At 31.3% G+C, this 19391-nt stretch overlaps 1 protein-coding gene across 3 annotated transcripts in view; it reads left to right on the top strand.

The window, feature by feature from the left end:
- LOC111691105 (tyrosine-protein kinase Fer) overlaps positions 1-19391 on the top strand; it is a 94402-nt gene that overhangs the window by 4902 nt on the left and 70109 nt on the right. For all 3 annotated transcript variants that reach the window (XM_046949604.1, XM_046949605.1, XM_046949606.1), the window contains exons 2-3: positions 867-1593; positions 14459-14646. In XM_046949604.1, the coding sequence (XP_046805560.1) occupies positions 1398-1593; positions 14459-14646 (384 nt within the window). In that variant the 5' untranslated portion in view covers positions 867-1397. The remainder of the gene's footprint in view (positions 1-866; positions 1594-14458; positions 14647-19391) is intronic.

The following is a 19391-nucleotide window of genomic DNA, read 5'->3' as shown; positions in this document are numbered from 1 at the left end:
GACAAAATTTACACCATTTTTTAAAAAAAAGATAATTTTAAAATTCAATAATCGTTCTTGTAGTTAATTATTTGTTGTAGAAAATTGAAATGTAAAGTATGTAATTTTAAATTTGTTTCAATTGTAAATTATATGTTCCACTTTTTGAATATTGTCTGTCTACTTCTGACTTAAAGACAGAAAGATAGAATAGTCCATATTTTAAACTTCACAACCGTCTATAGTATAGAATGGACTACAGAATGGTCTATAGTCTGAACTTTTAAATGGTTTATAGTCTGGACTATAGAATAGTCTATAGTATGGACTATAGAATAGTCTATAGTCTGGACTATAGAATAGTCTATAGTCTGGACTATAGAATAGTCTATAGTCTGGACTATAGAATAGTCTATAGTCTGGACTATAGAATAGTCTATAGTCTGGACTATAGAATAGTCTATAGTCTGGACTATAGAATAGTCTATTGTCTCGACTATACAATAGGACTATAGAATATAGTCTGGCGTTAGACTATAGAATAGTCTAAAGTTTGGACTTGGAATAGTCCATAGTTTAGACTATAGAATAGTCTATAGTCTGGACTATAGAACAGTCTATAGTTTGGACTATACAATAGTCTATAGTCTGGACTATATAATAGTCTATTGTCTCGACTATACAATAGTCTTTAGTCTGGACTATGGAATAGTCTACAGTCTGGACTTTGGAATAGTTTATAGTCTGGACTTTTTTTATACTTGTATTACAGTAAATTTTGGAGTATGTAGATTAGATGGATAATTATTTACTATAATGTAATTAATAACTAATTTATATGCAATTTTTGTACTAAACATATTTTTTTCTTTCTTTCTTTTTTTTAGAATACATAACTTACAACATATTTTGATAAATCTGCCAACATAAAGAAAGAATACCAATTAAATAATAACAAATCAAATGCAAACATAACATAAATTAAAGAAAACTATTAAATATCTTAAAAAATAACGCTCTGCAAAAAATTATCATTAAATTATTAAAAGAAAAACCAAAAAAAAAAAAAATCTCACATGTTTTTCATCCGTATTTGCTTTTAAGGTGGGGTTTGGTGTTTTAAAATAAATAAATATAAAATAATAAAAAAATAAGTGCCAATTAGCAAACCAAAACAAGTGTTAAAGTAAAATTTTTTTCACAAAAAAAAATGTTTTAATTTTTTTTTAATAATTATAATCAAACAAAAACTTCCAACAACTGCCAGAGCTGTTTCTTAACTTTAAACAGCAAAATTAGCTATAAATAACTAAAAAAGAATTTTTCTTTAAAACCCCTCTGGTTCAATATTTGTTTCAAAAATAGGCAAAAAAGTGCAATTATTTCAAAATTTCTATCTAAATAGTCCACTGGTCAAAATGGGCTTCTCGTCGGCCCTACAGGGCCGTGCTGCCCACGAGGCGTTAGTTGTACGACAAGATGCTGAACTGCGTTTAATGGAAATTATGAAACGTACCATGCAACTGAAGGCGAAAAACGACAAAGAATATGCTATCGGTTTGGCCGCGGTGGCACAGCAGGGTTTGAAAATCGATCGGGCTGATGAAATGCAAGGTAAGTTGGTTAAATTTTAATTTAGGAATTAATTATTATAACACAAGAGTGAGAAAAGTAATGAATTGAAATATCGTTTTAAAGTTCGATGCTTTGTTATATTAAATAAAATTACAGTTTATAAAATTAAAAAAATGTTAAAAAATTGTATTAAAAATCTTTGAGAAGTTAGGTTCGTACTAGACTAGAAGCTATATACATACAACTTTTTAAACGTTTAAAACACTAATATGTATCCGGAATATACATATATTTGAAAAAGTTAATTCGTCTTTCGTCACAGAAGTACTTTTGGTAAATAAGGTTGGAGGTCATCATATCACATTTGTAAGAGAAATAGAATAAGAGAGCGATACACATGAAACAAACTTAAGCTTTATTTTCGTAATATATAAAGAGACGAGTGATCTTCCTAGCTAGTCACCTGGACAGTCGGTGTCAAGCGGTAATCCTTAGTAGTAGGTTAAAAAAGTTGTTCGGGACTGCTCGACCAAACTGATTTTACACATATGCATATGTATGGGTACCAGGCTAATCGACATAAGGCAGTAATGAAACGAATGCGAATGTATTTGTTATAAAGGGATGGGCGTAAAAAGTACAAGGTTGAAGAAACAAATATGGAAAGTAATGTTATGTCAGACATTACATCCCTCTCTTATGGAACTACTCGTCTGTGTACAGGAGAGGATGAAGGTACTTATCGGTAACAGTAAGGTATCTAACTCTTTTCATTCACTGGATCACCGCCGCAATGTGGGTTATATTTCACTGTCCTATCGATACTACAATGGAATGTGTTCCTCTGAAATTAAGGAAATTGTTTCCGGTTCCCGTATGTCCTTGCGTAAAACATCTTTCTTTCTTCAGGAATAAACCCATTTGTGGTAGATTGGCCAGTATTTCCAGCCACTTTCTATACAAGAGGATTTATATCCAATGTTCACACACACTACTCCATCTATCTTCCTTCCCACAACCTATATTCCCGCTTCTAATAAAAAAAGGAAATACGATTGATTGATTGAGAGAGAGATAGATAGATAGATAGATAGATAGATAGATAGATAGATAGATAGATAGATAGATAGATAGATAGATAGATAGATAGATAGATAGATAGATAGATAGATAGATAGATAGATAGATAGATAGATAGATAGATAGATAGATAGATAGATAGATAGATAGATAGATAGATAGATAGATAGATAGATAGATAGTTAGATAGTTAGATAGTTAGATAGTTAGATATATAGATATATAGATATATAGATATATAGATATATAGATATATAGATATATAGATATATAGATATATAGATATATAGATATATGGATATATAGATATATAGATATATAGATATATAGATATATAGATATATAGATAGATAGATAGATAGATAGATAGATAGATAGATAGATAGATAGATAGATAGATAGATAGATAGATAGATAGATAGATAGATCGATAGATAGATAGATATATAGATAGATAGTAGATAGATAGATAGATAGATAGTTAGTTAGTTAGGATGTGTTATTCATCAGACCCAGACCTTTACAGAATATTCCTTCATGATTAACAATCTCTCAAGACAAAATTGTGTCCAGTTCTCACTGCATTTCCGAATGTCACTTCAAATACAACACTTGCCTTAATGATGGCTTTATATAATGCCGTCTAGTCCAATATTACGGACTTCAAAAACTAATTTCGTATAGACTGAGATTCTATCAGTATATTACCATAAAATGTCTCAAAATGTCTAAAATAAAGTGGACTACTTGTAATTCCACATATAAGCAAATTTATCTATTGTTATCTTTAAATATAAAATATATAATAACACATAGTAATAAATTATTTATATATTTTTTTGTAGTTTTGGTATTATTGCAATTTTTATTTAATTTTTATCAACTTGAGTTACTTTTTATTATTGTTTCGTTTCGTTTTTTTCTGGGAATACCCTTTAGTATTCATAATTTTAAAGTTTGAATGACGTAAATTTAAAAATTTCTTATCATTACCAAGTTAAACAAGACATTTTATTGTTTTCAAAATTTCTACAGAAATAATTATAAACATTTTGCAAATAATAAATATTTAGACGAAGAGTTAATGTGTTTAGCTTTAAGTCTAGTGTTAATTAACAACATAATAGATAAAATATTGCAAAAAACAGAAATAATTTGTTGATTTTATCATTTAACACATACTAAACTTTGTTATATAATAGCATCTGAGTTGGAAACCAATTTATAAATATTATAGAATTTATTTGAAATTTTATCTCAAAAAGCTTAAACATTAACCGCCTTATGCAAAAAAGATTATTAAGTTAACAATGGTTGTTAAAACCTGTTTTTATATGAAAAAAGTGTGCAGTAAACCATTGTTAACTTTAATAATCGTTTTTGCATAAGGCCCTGTATCTTTAGTGATAAAAACTTTTTAACTGAAAAATAATTTTTTGTCTAAACCCTAACCTTTGTCAATTTACCAATCGATTTTATTTGGTAACCTTTATATTGTCATCTTTTTTTGTTTTTGTATTTTCTTGTTACTTTTGTTTTTCTTCTTGAAAATAATAATGACCTGAAGATAAAGATTTGTGCATGTGTGTGTGTATTTTTTTTAATTTTCTTTGTTTAGTTGCGCCGATCTATTGATTGGAAATATAGACAATAGAATATCATTTTTCAACGGAACGTTTGTTCAATCGTTTAAAAAAATATCAAACAAGTTCTTTAAATCCAAGGTCAATTATTAAATATTCTTATATATAAAACAATAATTAATCTTGTTTATTGTTTAAGAAGTAGATATTCTTCATAACTGTTTAAATGTAAAAAAAATATTTGGATATTTTAGGTTCCTTTTAAAATTTTTAAATGATTAATTGTTGAAAAATATTTGTAGAGCCCTTTTTTACGGTTCTATATTTATCTAAAATTTTACTATAAATCTTTACTGTTAATCCATATACAATGAAAGCTAAATTTATATGATAATAGAAACGATACAGAGGATTTTGCAGAAAAAACTTGGTAAATCCAAAATTAAAATGTAGTCATCTTGAAAACCTTAATTTTCCCCAACATATCAGGTTTTCGGAAATGGATCTTGAGTTATTTGATCCATCAATCCATCGTTGCTAAATCTTAGTGACAAATGTTCAAAATCTCTTAGAGTTTAACAAGGTGTACCCCAAGTTCTATTACAAGTGCTATGATAGAACTCTTACGTCTCCATTTATTCCACACCTCTGCAAGAAGTGATTGTGATCTTGTATGTTAACTGCTGCACGCAACTTCTTGTTGGCCTTTGCAAAACTGTTTGCAGCCTTACTTTTGGCATTGTAGCCGTTTAAACCCAAAATTCTCCCGAAAAATTGGGGTGGATGACAGATTTCTAAAGACTCTTCAATCAGATGTTTAAAGCGCTAGCTGGCTGCACTAGGGGCATTTACAAAGAAACCTTCTTGAAATATAGGTTGCTTGCAAATTACTTCGGAACATAGGGGAAATAAAGGTTCTCCCAGCTAAAAAAAACGAAATGTTATTTTGACATAACAATACCAAATCCCTCAATTTACCGAGTTGGTCATCTCCAAGGACTTAGAATGTCGAATTTGATCGAACCATGCCATTCTACAACATCTGAGATTGGGATGAAGCAACAGCTTTAATGTCTATTGGTCTCGTATATATCGTGACGTTCCAGCTTGTTGTCAGAGTCCTTATGATACCTTTCTTTGTCCAATAAGTTTACAGACTATTCTAGAAATATCAGAATTTTAAGGTCTTAACTTTATTGCAAAAATCCCTAGAATAGATTGTTAGGTTAGGTGTCGAGGGCAGCTGCTAGAAAAGCAGCTCACTTGGGTCCATTAAGTTGGTCACGTTGTGTTACCCTTGTGGTCGCAGGAAGTGTGTTTTAATGCAGGGCAATAGCAGTTGATGTGATACCGTCTCACCTTCTTCCTCATTATGACAACTTCTACAGTGTCATGTAATTACTGATACAAACGTTCTTATATGCTCTCTTCGAAAACCTATAAGCAGCCTTGATTTGAGAGCATTATACAAAGGCCAAATAGACCTCGAGATCTGACAAGTGGTTCATCTGAACCACCTGTATTGAGCTTTCCCATACAGTTCATTAATAAATAGATTTTTACAATTCGTAAGAGAGATACCAATAAAGGTGTCGATTATATTGTTTTAGCTTTCAAAATACCAAACAAGGTCCTCAAAGCCGGCAGCACTTGGAGTATGGCTACATATAAAACGATTGGTCGGTCAGTGGTTAATTGTGCTGCTTCAGTGTAGTCACATTCGCACAGTGGAGTCACATTCATATGCCGATCTAAGGACTGTAACATCACCTGTGCGAGGAAACTTAGGTCCTCCCAGTCAAGGAACACAATGTCATGTTGTCTAAATAGTTCCTCCTGGGATGTCATCGGAGAAGTCATCCCAATTTTTTACATCACACATCACAGGAATGTTCTTCGTATATACGAGGAAACATATACTGATATGTACAGGATCCACAGGATCAGTCCTCGTCTTCTGCAACTTTAAACGACATTCATAGAGACGCCATAAATACCGCGGTCGCCCACCGCCCATAGCGGACACGGAATAAAACCTGCTGCGGAAAACAAGAATAGTTCTGGTTTGCAAAATATTACCGGCGGCCAGCCGCCGCCAATTGAATAATCTGGGCTTGCTTCTCTTCTGCACATAACAGAACTCCTGTTCATATATTAGTACCTTTGGGTGAAACGATTGTTGGATACGGTCATGCAAGGTACTATGTGTAGGTCAAAATATGATACGTTACAGTGTAACTTGACCTGTAGTTCTTGGCCGCAAGTGAGTCAGTCTTTGGCCGATTGTCTCATTAAAATAACAAGGTACATAAATACATATACAAAAACATTGTGAGCTCAGCATCCAATATACTTGAGTGTGTGTTGTTCTTTTTAAAAGTCTGTAGTTTAAGATAGAGAGTTTTGAATATGAATAGTCAATGTTAAAAATTAAGATGGTAAACAGTCAAATTTTAAAGAGAAACAAGTGTTGCATAATATTAATTTAAGTTTGCTGTAAATTTCCGAAAATTTCATATTATATCCTTTTATTTCGGAAAAGGTCGTTCGTAAATGTTTTGACTTTAACTACATATTCACAATGTGAATAAATTTAAAAGTTAAGCCACATTAATACGTTGTCATATAAATTATGTTAAAACGTCAATTTTATTACTCATTTTTTTATTTATCTTTAAGCTTTTAAAACCAAAATCTGCAATGAATATTGCAACATACATTGAACAACAAAATGTTGAAAGCATTATGTGTCATTTCTTAAAATGAAAAAAAGAAAAAAAAAACTAGTAAAAACCCACCGATTTCATTGGAAATACAGCATAATACGCATATCTATCTATATGAAACGCACCAAATAAAAGCCGCATAAAACAAATGCAACTGCAGATAAAATGTTAAAATTAAAAAAAAGTTAAATATATTTAAAAATACTGGACATAGCAAACAATAAGTTACAAAAAAAAACAAATAATAATAACATGCGAAACATAAAATTCACACTTTCACTTTTACTACATGTTTACTCTCATCGCACAAAAGCCGATTTCATTCAGGCCAATGGACACAGTGTCAATTATTTTTTTTTTCACGAATATATACAATTTAAACAGAAATACATACATACACACATACGTACTAGTAAATAAATTAATTAACATTGCAGACGATAGCTAGCCATCCAGCCAGCCAGCAAAGTCAAGCCAATCAGCCAACATTAAAACCTCCTGGTAAAGGTAAAACCAGTAATTTAAATATTACATCATCGTCATAGTACGACAATTACACAGTGTTATTAATGCAAGTGATGATACTACTACTTTTTCAGACTCAAATTCATACTCATACCCGAATCACGAATTTTATTTAACATTAACCTTTTAATGCCACCGATTATTATCGCATTTATAACGTTAACTTAATATGTACTATTTTGGTTGAATGAAAAATATGTGTATTATTTTGTAGCACGATTTTGTTGTACAATTATAGCAAATTTGTAAGCAATTTTTTCTTCAGATATTGAATAGTAAGATCGCATAAACTGGTGCAAGAATCAAAATTTCATCTACTTGACTCTGTAGTAGAAATGCACTCTAAATATGATCATACAAGTCGACAAAATTTGAAAAAAAAGTCAAAATTCTGAAAGGGACTTTATGCGGGGACAAGGTCTTTGACTATATACTGATCCTCACAAAAGTTGGGTACGAGATTTTGGCTCATATAAAACTTGGAATCAGAAACTCTTGATGTTCTGGGCATGAAAATTCAGTGCGATGTCCGCTGGACTAAACACATTTTTCAAGAGTCGAAAGAAGCATTCAAGTGGTTTGGTTTTTTTTTAAACGGTGTATGACATACTTCACTCCATCTGATCTTCTTATTATTTACACCACTTATATCCGACCGAAAATGGAATAAAATTTTCATGTATGGGCCGAAGCTTCGAAGTTTATTTTGGAGCTACTCGGCCGCGTACAGGAGATGTCGAAGGTACTTATCGGTGACAATAGGGTATCCAACTCTATTCATTCACTGGAATACCGTCGCAACGTGGGGTGTATTTCGCTGTTACTATAATGGAATGTGTTCCTTTAAAATTAGGGAACTTGTTCCCGAAACCCGTATATACTTGCGTAACATGCGTCTTTCTTTAAGAACACATCCATTTTTGGGAATATTCATTCTTCAGTCGCACTGTTTGTATGTGAAATAAACTTCCTGCAGAGGTATTCCCTGCCACTTTCGATATAAGAAGATTTAAATCGAATATCCGTCAAATATAGACCGATCCTCATAAAAGTTGGTAAGAAGATTTTAGCTCCTAAAAAACCTCTTTATCTTTTGGGGACCCCACAAATTTTTGAGTTATATAGTATTAAATATATATAAAAAGTTCTACAAAAAATCTGGGCGGTAATTGCCATGCCAATTTTTTTATTTTACTCAAAAGTACCAAAATAAGCACTAACATACAAAGAGGACGTGGACATACTCTGACGATTTTTGAGGATGTTGTTACGATTCCCTAGTAGATTGTAACTATCAATACCTCTATAAACTTGGATATTTATTTGACTTAAAGTCAAAATTCTGAAAGGGGCTTTATACGGCGACAAGGTCAAATACTATATACTGATCCTCACAAAAGTTGGTTAAGAGATTTTGGCTCATACAAAACTTGTTTATATCATCGCTGTCGAATTTCGGAGCCAATAATCAGCGCTTAAGTCAATGTTGTTTTTTTTAGCACATAAACGCTTGGCAGATATAGTTGTTCCATCTAAATATATGAATGATGTTATGGGGATGACAATTCAGTGCGATGTCCGCTTGACTAAACGCATTTTTCAAGTTTCGAAAGAAGCATTCAAGTGCCGAGACACTTGAATGCTTCTTTTTTTAAACGGTGTAAGATATACTGTACTCCATCTGATCTTACTATTTACCTACACCACTCAACCCATACTCTCATGTATGGGCCGATGCTTCGAAGTCTATTTTGAAGCTACTCTGCCGCGTACAAGACAGAGCGAAGGTACTTATCGGTGACAGTAGGGTATCCAACTCTATTAATTCACTGGAGCGCCGTTGCAGCGTTGGGTGTCTTTCACTGTTCTATGGATACTATAATGGAATGTGTTCCTTTGAAATTAGGGAACTTGTTCCCGATACCCGTATATTCTATCTAAAAACACGTCTTTTTTCAAGAAGACATCCATTTGTGGTAGATTAGCCAGTGGACCGCACAACACATTACAGGGAAAATTCATTCTTCAGCTGCACTGTTCGTATGTGGAATAAAGTTCCTGCAGAGGTATTCCCTGCCACTAACACGACTACCTCTATCCTTCTTCTCACAGCCTATTTTTCTAGTTCCAATATTGGTATTTTTATAATCGGTTCTGACTGTTAACTATGTTAAGCGTTAAAGTCATTTTCTAAAGGGGCTTAGGGTCAAATATAGACCGATCCTCATAAAAGTTGGTAAAGCGATTTTAGCTCATACAAAACATGTTTATAACGAATTTTATCGTTGTACTTGCATTTCTGAGGCAGTAATGATCGCTTAACTCATTTTCTAAAGGGTACCCTGTATGGGGGATAGGATAAATTGTGAACCAATCGTCATAAAAGATTGGTAAACAGATTAAAGTTTACATAAGACTTTTTTATGTGAAATTTCATAGCTTTAAAAGAGACAATTTTCCCTCTAATTAAACAAATATCATTTCGATTTAAAAGCAAAAAGATTACGTCAATCTTAGGTATAACTCCACAAAAAATGTGGACGGTAATACCATTGCCATGCCCACTTTTTTTAAATTTACTCAAAAGTACAAAAATGCCGATTTTTTAGAAGGTTGTTGCGATCCCCTAGTAGATTGTTGCTATCGATACCTCCAGTCTACAGGGACTGTAAACTTGGATATTTGTTTGACTTAAAGTCGAACTAAGTAGGAAACCTATCAGGTAGCATAAAGATTGTCTTGTTCTACTTTTTTGGACTGCATCTGGTGGTTGCTGTTAAAACCCATGTCGCAAAAATAGAATGATATTAATGAATTGAAAGATGGACTAATATTGTTGCTTTATGTTAGGAATGGTTGTGTTAGATTAATGTGAATGTGATGGATGGTTAAATGGTAATGGATATATGAATTGCCGATGCTTTAGATATATTTCCCATTTTTATTTCCGGGTTTAGTTCGTTTATACCTGTACTTTCATAGAGTTATAAAGCTAATCTTATCTTATCAATGGTGTTCGACCTTCATACAATCAAATAAGCGCTGTTGTCTAATCAACAAACCGGGTAACGTTGATGACTCCATAAACTTTGCCTCTAAAGCACAAAAAAAATAACTAGAGTACTTGAGCAAAGTTTTTGTACATAGAGCGGTGTTAATCGTGTAAAAATGGAACATCTAAGGGTTCGTTGCAAGTTCACAAAGGCTCTGAAATAAGTCCTTTTTAGCTTATTTTGTGATTGAAAGAGACTACCCTAGGACAAGATCAAAGATTAATATTGTTGGGTCTACGAGGCAAAAATATCGATTGGCAATCAAAAGAGGATTTTGCCGATTCGTGTTTTGATCATTACAAATCTTTGTTTATTCCTAGTCCTTCCAATAAAATTCATTTAAGTTTATTTTTTTTTGCTAATTTCTTTAAAGATCTTATTAACTCTTAACTGCAGTGATATAATTCAAGATGTTGTTAATTTGTAATAATAATGTGATAATACTTCTGTTTTTCTTTCACATCTTTACCTATTTGTATTATCACATCACGATTATTTGCCTTTGTATAATTAACATAACATTTGCACACACATTTGATTTTCAATCTGTTGCTGCTGCTGTTTCTATTTTTTTGATTACGTTTTACTTATTTTAATGTTCACATTGCAGAAAAGGAAATAATCTGTTTTAACAAATACAAACTATTCTCTTACCACTGTCATTAAAATCGTAACAAATGTGTTTCGGTTTAGCTCTCTAGTGGATGGAGTGTAGTCAGAGTCTGTTTAATATTTAAAACCACTAGTGTTACTCAAAACTTAATAGAGTGTTACAATTATTACACGAATAGTTTTTTTTTTTAACACACTTTGTTTGATTATGCCGATAAAATACAGAGGTGTTTGAAAAAATAGCAGTTGAAAAAAATGGGAATTTAGTAAAATTATGAAATTGTAAATAGATTTACAACACCATGGAGGATTAAAAGAACTTAGTCCATATGAAGGTTATAGATTTATACTGAAACATATCAAAATCAATGTGAACATCTGGAAACATTTAGATCGAGCTTTACAAATTTTAAAGATTCATTCATTCCTTAGATTTACGTTTTCGAACGATTTATTGACAATTAATCGATTTTGTATGGACCGATTCTCATAAATCAAATAAATTATTCTATAGATTAAAGTATTGTTAAAAAACTCTGTATATATGATTCCAGTCCTGAAAATTGAAGTAAAAAGTTTAAAAAATTTCGGAAACTAAAGCCAATCGGATTTAGCGGGTGGACCGATCCTCATAAATCAAATAAATTATTCTATATATTAGAGTATTGTTAAAAAAACTCTGTATATAGTTCCAATCCTGAAAATTTTATTAAAAAGTTCCAAAAATCTCGGAAACTAAAGTCAATCGGATTTAGCAAGTGAAAACATATAGGAATGAGAACCTAATTATTATTATTCTCAGTGTAAGTGTATGTAGTGAAACGTTTAATAATATAGTTTTAATCCAGACATTAAATTTAATTTCTGAAGGCGACCTTATACGGGAGCTACGATATAATCAATCGGCCGATCAATCGAGAATATTTGTACCATCAACAAACAGATGGACGGACAGGGATAAATCGTTTGAGAATTCACCTTTGCGAGAAGGTTGTATAAAAGTTTGTCATTCCGTTTGTAATTTATACAAAATAATTCTCCAATACTAGAAACGATATATTCCGATTCCTTATATATAGCAGAAACGATCTAACAATGACCGTCTGTCTGTATGTTTAAATAATTTTTCAGGAGACGGGCACGGTTAAATCATTTTAGAATTCACCTTTGCGAGAAGGTTGTATATAAGTTTGTTTTTAATTTTTACAAAATAATTCTCCGATTCTATAAACTTTATATTCTGATTCCTTATATATATCAGAAACGATCTAACAATGCCCGTCTGTCTGTATGTTGAAATCATTTTTCAGGAAACTCCAGATATTCCTTTCACGTATAAAGCTAAATCACGGAACTTTTTATTACACATTTTACTTTGATCGAATCCTAAGAAATACACCTAGGCCTAGGCTAGCGGGACTAGTATTTCCTACTTTTTTTTGAAAATGTTTGTTGATATAAATAAAAACCTTATATAGTACTCACTAAATGTATTATCGTCCGATGTTTTCAAACTCAGTTTCCTGGACGTTGTTTCTAAGAATTCAGTCCAATTCAATATTCGTGAAGGATGTTATATCCAGAATAATATCACTCCTAAGATATTTTGACAAAAGCCTGACAATGGCAAAGAAAGAGCTCCAGAATTTCACTGTCCTCTCGTCTTAATTCAGACGTTAAATTTTATATAGATGTGTCAATAATCATGTGTCTACTCAGAATACGTAGTACCATCATACTAACCACAGACTTGCCCATTTTAAGGAAGCTTCATCCCATAAGATTTTTGTGATTTCTCTACTTCGTCCTCTTATTGCTTCAATACTCGCTCTTTTGTTGCCGATTGCTTACGAGTGGCCTGGTACTCATTTGATTTAAACCTTACCTCAGGAGAGTATTCGGTTAGAACTCTCTTATGGCTTTAATTGTCTTCTGACTTTCAGGGTCATATGACAGGGCTAAGGTCACCCCTTATCATCTTCTTTGTTTTACCTACCGTTTCTTTATTACAAGAAGTCTTTTGTGTTTCTTTTAATTCTGACCTTGTTGCATCAAATCTTTTTCGTTGCCTTCTACATCTAGTAGTCTGGTACCCATATGATATAAACCAAACCCCAGAGAAAGCATTCGGTTAGAGCTTCTGAATGTCCCTAATTATCTTAGAGTTAGAGTCTCTCCATAGGATCTTTGTGGTTCCACCTATCGTTTTATTATTCCAAGAGGTCTTGATGGGTTTCTCTCATCCATATTTTTTAATTATGCCTTTTTCACGTCAAATGGTTAACTATCTCGAGCTCCCTTCCCCTTAAAGATATTAGCTTTTCGTTGCCAATTACTTTTTAGTTATCTGGTACCCATATTTGATTTGAACCTTACCTTGGTGTAAGCATTCGCTTAGTGCTTTCTTATCACATTAATTGCCTTCTGACTTTCTATAAATATCTAAAGAACTATGACTGTTGGTGTTTTTTATTGCAACAAAATGTGTCAAGTTGACTTTTTCAGACATCGACGTTTTTTCTGCAAAAAGTCGTTTGCAATCAAATTATGTAAATATCATGAGAATTTGGAGAGAATTCCTTGACAAATCAGTCTTTAGCAATTAGACACGTTCTTCTAATAAATATCTCTAGTCTACAAACGTTCTATCATATGTTCAGATCGACAAACTATAATTTCCCATCAAAATTATAACGAAGTACTTCCAAAAGAATAACATTTATCAGCGCTTCAAAAGTAGCATTTATTATTTAAATTTGGATGTGATGTTTATTGACTTCCAAAGAAGCGAAAATAATCCAATTCGTTTTTTATTTGAATTGAAATTTTTTAAATAAAACAATTTTATTTTGGAATTAATTGATAATTTATTTATTTCTGTTAAAATTAGTTGTATTCTATAATACTACAATTTCACTTCCTAAAAAAAAACATACAAAGTACTTTCTGAGAATGACTCCAGATGTAGTGGATTTGGAATCAAATAAAAAGGACATCCCTCCTATGACAAACCTGTGTTAAAATGATCACTTCTTCACTCCTAATAACTTTCAAAAAAAGAACAAACAAATTACTTCCTGAAAATGACTTCAGATGTAGTGAATTTGGAATCAAATAAAAAGAAAGTCCCTTCTATGAAAAGTCTGTGTTAAAATCATCACTTCTTTAGGTATTTTTCAGTACATTCATGGAGTAAATTCTACTTCTTTTTCGCTTCTTTGGAAGTTCTTTTTTTTTTGCTGGGTTGTAGATCAACCCTGAATATTTTGCAAATTTATTTTTTTCCATTTGTTTTAATTTTAAATCTATTTTCGTTTAATTACAGGTAGTCTTATAACAAAATCCTGGCGCTCCTACATGGATGAATTAGATCAACAAGCTAAACAGTTTAAATCCAATGCCGAACAAATCGAAGTGGTATGTGAAAAATTAGCCCACTTATCGCAGGATAAGCGTAAGGCAAGAAAAACATATCAAGAAGAACATACAAAAATAGCAGCCAGATTAAATCATGTAAGTTTAAAGATTTCTATTAATATTAAAATTTCAAATACACCATGACAAATTAGCTTCTTTTTTATAAAATTAATTTATAAGAAAAAATATTAAAGAATTAAATGGTTGAATGCACCTGTTTTACGTTTTTCAAAAGTTAGCGATTTGTTTAACAATCAATAAATAAATAAAGACAAATGGACAGACAGACAAACAGACGCGAAAAAAGAAAACAAATAATCAATAAATAAATATTAACCATTTTGTATACGCCATTGATCCACAAATTGTCAAATGTTTTGTAAACAATTTCGTACAACGTATTTGCACATAAATGACGATATTGTTAGTTGTTTTTGTTGTTATTGTTATGTTTATTTTTTATCTTTCTTGGTTATTGCATTATGCAGTTATTTTTTATTTTATTAACCAATTTTTTTTTCAAAAATTCATTCATTGAATTTCTTTTTTCTTTTTATTATGAAACCACAAAAATGCACAAGACTTTTCTGCTACAACGCTACGACTACTACTACTGCCGTTGAATTTTAAGATAATTTTTATGTTATTTTTGCTATAGAAATGGTTGGAATATAAATACAATTTCATTGACAAATGTTTTTTAGTTTTTAATTTTGCAAAAGAATTGCCTTAAGAGCTCTACTTTCGGTTATAAGGAAACTTGAATAACGTTTAGCTTAGAATACTTAAATTGAATAATTGTATATTATTGGAAAGTTCTTTTGAATAGCTTTCATTTGATACACTTATTGTCTAGTTGCCAAAATCTACTACACAAATTTGTACATGTTTACATGGATGTTAAAGTTACTCGTGTAAATTTTTAAGATTCTAACTGTAATAGTTTCCAAGATTAACGAATTTTTGTATTTCATATGCGAGGTGCCACGCCCCCTAATGGTAATCCGCCCACTTTTTGTCCGAAATAATCATATTGATACTAAAGTCGCTTCGACAAAATTTGAGGGCTCTAACTCTAACAATTATCTCAAATATACAGATTTAATATTTTCTTAATATGGGCGTGGCATCTCGTCCACTTGAAATTTCAAAACAAAAAGTAGCATATTGTTCCTTCTAGATATAGAATAACAAACAGTGAAAATTTCAAGAAGATCGGTTCAGTAGTTTAGCTTTCTATAAGGTACAAACAAACAGACATCGTTATATCGGCCATAATATATAAACTGCTTATAAATATATAATTGAGCAATTGAAATTTGGTTGTATATTAGATCAGATCCCAGCAAAAATATACCTAGATGGCTAATGGACCTGTTGTGCGCTTTTTTACAAGAAAAATGTAAATGGAAATAGATTACATATTAAATTTATGATTATATATTACTCCGATGATTTGAAACTTAGTTCTTAGATCCATAAACTTTTCAAATTTTTCTATACTGTGTACTTCTTTATAACTAGAAAGAGTTAGCGATAGATGTTTTATGATCGTGCGATGTTAAAAAGGTCAATTTGTTAGACATAGTTGGGTACAGTTCTATAGACTTTTTCAATCCGTATTCCACAGGGATATAATATCTAGAAAAACCTTGCTTCCAGGATTTTTAAATCCAAATTCGAAGAATGTCTGGTAACAGAGAGAAGAAGCTCCAGAGTTTTACTGCCCTCATGATCGTGCGAAGTTCAGTTGCTCAAATTTAGACATAGTTCTATAGATTTTTTCAATCCGTAATCCAGAGGGATATAATATCTAGAAAAACATTGTTCCAGAATTTCTAAATCCAAAGTCGAAGAATGTCTAGTAACAGAGGAAGTGTTACAGGGATTTACTACCATCTCCGCATGCTACTCATTTGTCTAATTTTTGATATCTGTGACCGTGTGTCATCATATTAAACTAGGACGTATTCCTTCTTTCTCTCTACCGCTTAACCCATATAATTTTAATACTTTTATCTCCCTCATGTTTTTAATTCGCATCTTATTGTATCCGAATATGTTGCATTTTATTTGTATCTCATCTTCCGGGTTGTTAATGTAGACTCTTAGAACCATTATGTCTCTTTGAAGACAAGATTCTTGATTGGTTGTAAGTGAAAGCTATATTTGTGCTTAGATAGACTATAATATGTCTCGATTTCAGGTTTTAAATGTAGATCCTAGACCCGTTCTATATCATATTTTGGAGCTTTGCTTGTAAAAACCGGGAGTTTTCTCTAATGTTTCGCTCAATAACTATCAATGTCTCAAAGTTCCCGACACTTTCCTGTTCCAGGTATGCATTTGGGCAGCGCTGAACTTTAATATGCATTGTTAGTTAAAAACTTTTAGAGAGATATTTCCTTTCTAGATTCCGATCAATGATTACTTGTAACACCGACAGCGTTAAATATCAAGAACTCCTGTCCAAGAATCGGAGAACAGTTAAAACTGAAATTTTCTCTCATTCCAGTAAAAAGATAGATTTTCGACTTTTTTGAGTAAAACCTGCCAGGACCTTTGCCTAACCGAAATCATGTATATATATATCAAGTATGTGTCAAAGAGTACGATTAATTTAAAAACTATTTCTCCGACTCAACACATACACACATACAGCGAGAAAATACCAAAAAATTATTTCGTATTCATCAAGTGCATTTTTATTCACAAAAGAAAAAATAACAACAACAACAATATCTAAATTATGACTTTAGTACGTGGCCTGGCCTGGTCTGGTCTTGTTGCCATAATCAGAAAAATCTATACAAAATTGTATTCGTACGGTATTCATTATTATTATTATTGCTATAAATAGCTTAAGTTTGGTTTTTCTGTTCTCTAACTTTATTATTATTGTATTAAACAGTTGACTCTATTGTTAAATTAAGAACCGTTGTTGCATTCTTTTAAAATGTTTTTTGTTTTAAATTTAAAATTAAAATTCTTAAAAAAACACATAATCGCTTACAAAGTGATTATTTGCTGTCATGTCATTTACCCATATTGAAGTTATTTAGGCAAACCGTACATTATACGACATGTTAAATTATGTAAACACAGACATTTTAATGTATTTTTTTTATTTTGTTTATTTATCAATTATACAAAATATTTGGAATTTTTGTTAAAATTTTATAAATATTTTTTAGTGTTTAATGCTACAGAAAATATGAAAAATTAACTTTAGAGGAAAAGGTTATTACATGATTTGGATTTTTTAAATGGAATAAATCCCTGATGTATTAATTATTCTTAAATGACCACAAATGAAATGGATTTGGCCTTAAACAGCATTTTCTGGTAAATTTTTTTTAGTGACACACACATTCTTTAAAAATTACTCTTTTTTAATATTTCAACCTTTTTTCATTAGTCAGAGAATATCGCCAATAGTATCACTCAGAGTGATCGTATTTTTGCACTCGGTTCCAAAGTATTTGATAATAGAAAGCAATTGTTTTGGTATATTTTGTCTTCGTTTTTCTCACAAGATCTCCAATAATGTCACTTAGAATAATCGTATTCTCTCGTTTAGTTTTAAAGTGATCGATAACAGAAGATCAATTGTCAAAAATAATATATGTTTCCAGTATTTAAAGTCTCTCTCTTAATTAATTAATGATAGTCAATAAAAACAACTCTTGATGATCTAATAAATATGTGGAAAATCTTAACACCAAAACTCATAACACAGGCCGACAATAATTGAAAAAAGTCGAAATCTAGTTAGAGGTTTCTGAAGGATTTAGCAGCGCTGAATTTGAATCTGAACTCAGATTTTTAGATTTTTACATCTGCGATTTAAGATATCGTGTGCTGATATATGAGAAAACCCCATATGGGCCCTTTTTGAGATATTATAACTGCACTAAGACTACATTATCTGAAAGTTCATTCGATTAGCTTTATAATAACACTTGACACGTTTCTGACGGATTTAGCAGCGCTAAATATGAATCTGAACTCAGATTTTTAGATTTTTGCATCAGGGATTTGAGATATTGTGTGCTGATATATGAGAAAACCCCATATGGGGCCTTTTTGAGACGTTATAACTGCACTAAGACTACTTTATCTAAAATTTCATTGGATTAGTTTTATAATATTCTTCGTGATGTCATGACCTAAAGCTTGAAAGCTTACGATTTATTGTGTTTATAACCTGAACTATTATAATCCGGAGAAAGAATGAAGATCTGATATATGTTAAGTCTTGAAAGCTAACAACGTGTATTTTCAGGTGATATACAACATTTTATGAATAAAGTTATCTTCGTGCACTTATAACATTTCAAATAAGTCCCTTAATTTGTAAGTTAACACTGTTATTAGACATTTTCTGCACATTTTATTGCCAACGTTGTAAGATCTAACAACCGTGTATGCATAGCAAACGACATTTCAAATTCCACATGTGATAGAGAAATTCTTAGTCCAGCATCGTATTCAGCAAAATTCAGAGCTTTGGAAAAGTATACTTTGGTCTCTGAGTTAAAAATTTATCGGCCTGTGGTTGATTACACATATAATATATATTTCTGATCTGTCTAGAAATCTATGTCTTCATATTTATCATCTAAAAGATCGCTTTTGATCCCAATGATTGAAAAAATGCTTTTTCTAGGCAATTTACTTTTTATTTTCTCTATTTTTCATTTTATTACATTTGATTCAATTTGTGGTCTTCCTTGAATAATCAACGCTGTAGATTTCATACACTTTTTTACGACATTTCTTTTGAGCTGTCGATCGCTTTTAAACCAAATGGGAGAAAAGCTCTTTGTTTGCGATCAATT

Source organism: Lucilia cuprina, chromosome 4, assembly GCF_022045245.1.
Source record: "Lucilia cuprina isolate Lc7/37 chromosome 4, ASM2204524v1, whole genome shotgun sequence".
Classification (NCBI taxonomy): domain Eukaryota; kingdom Metazoa; phylum Arthropoda; class Insecta; order Diptera; family Calliphoridae; genus Lucilia; species Lucilia cuprina.
The sequence above is the reverse complement of the archived record's forward strand: the minus strand, read 5'-3'. Positions and strand labels throughout refer to the sequence as shown.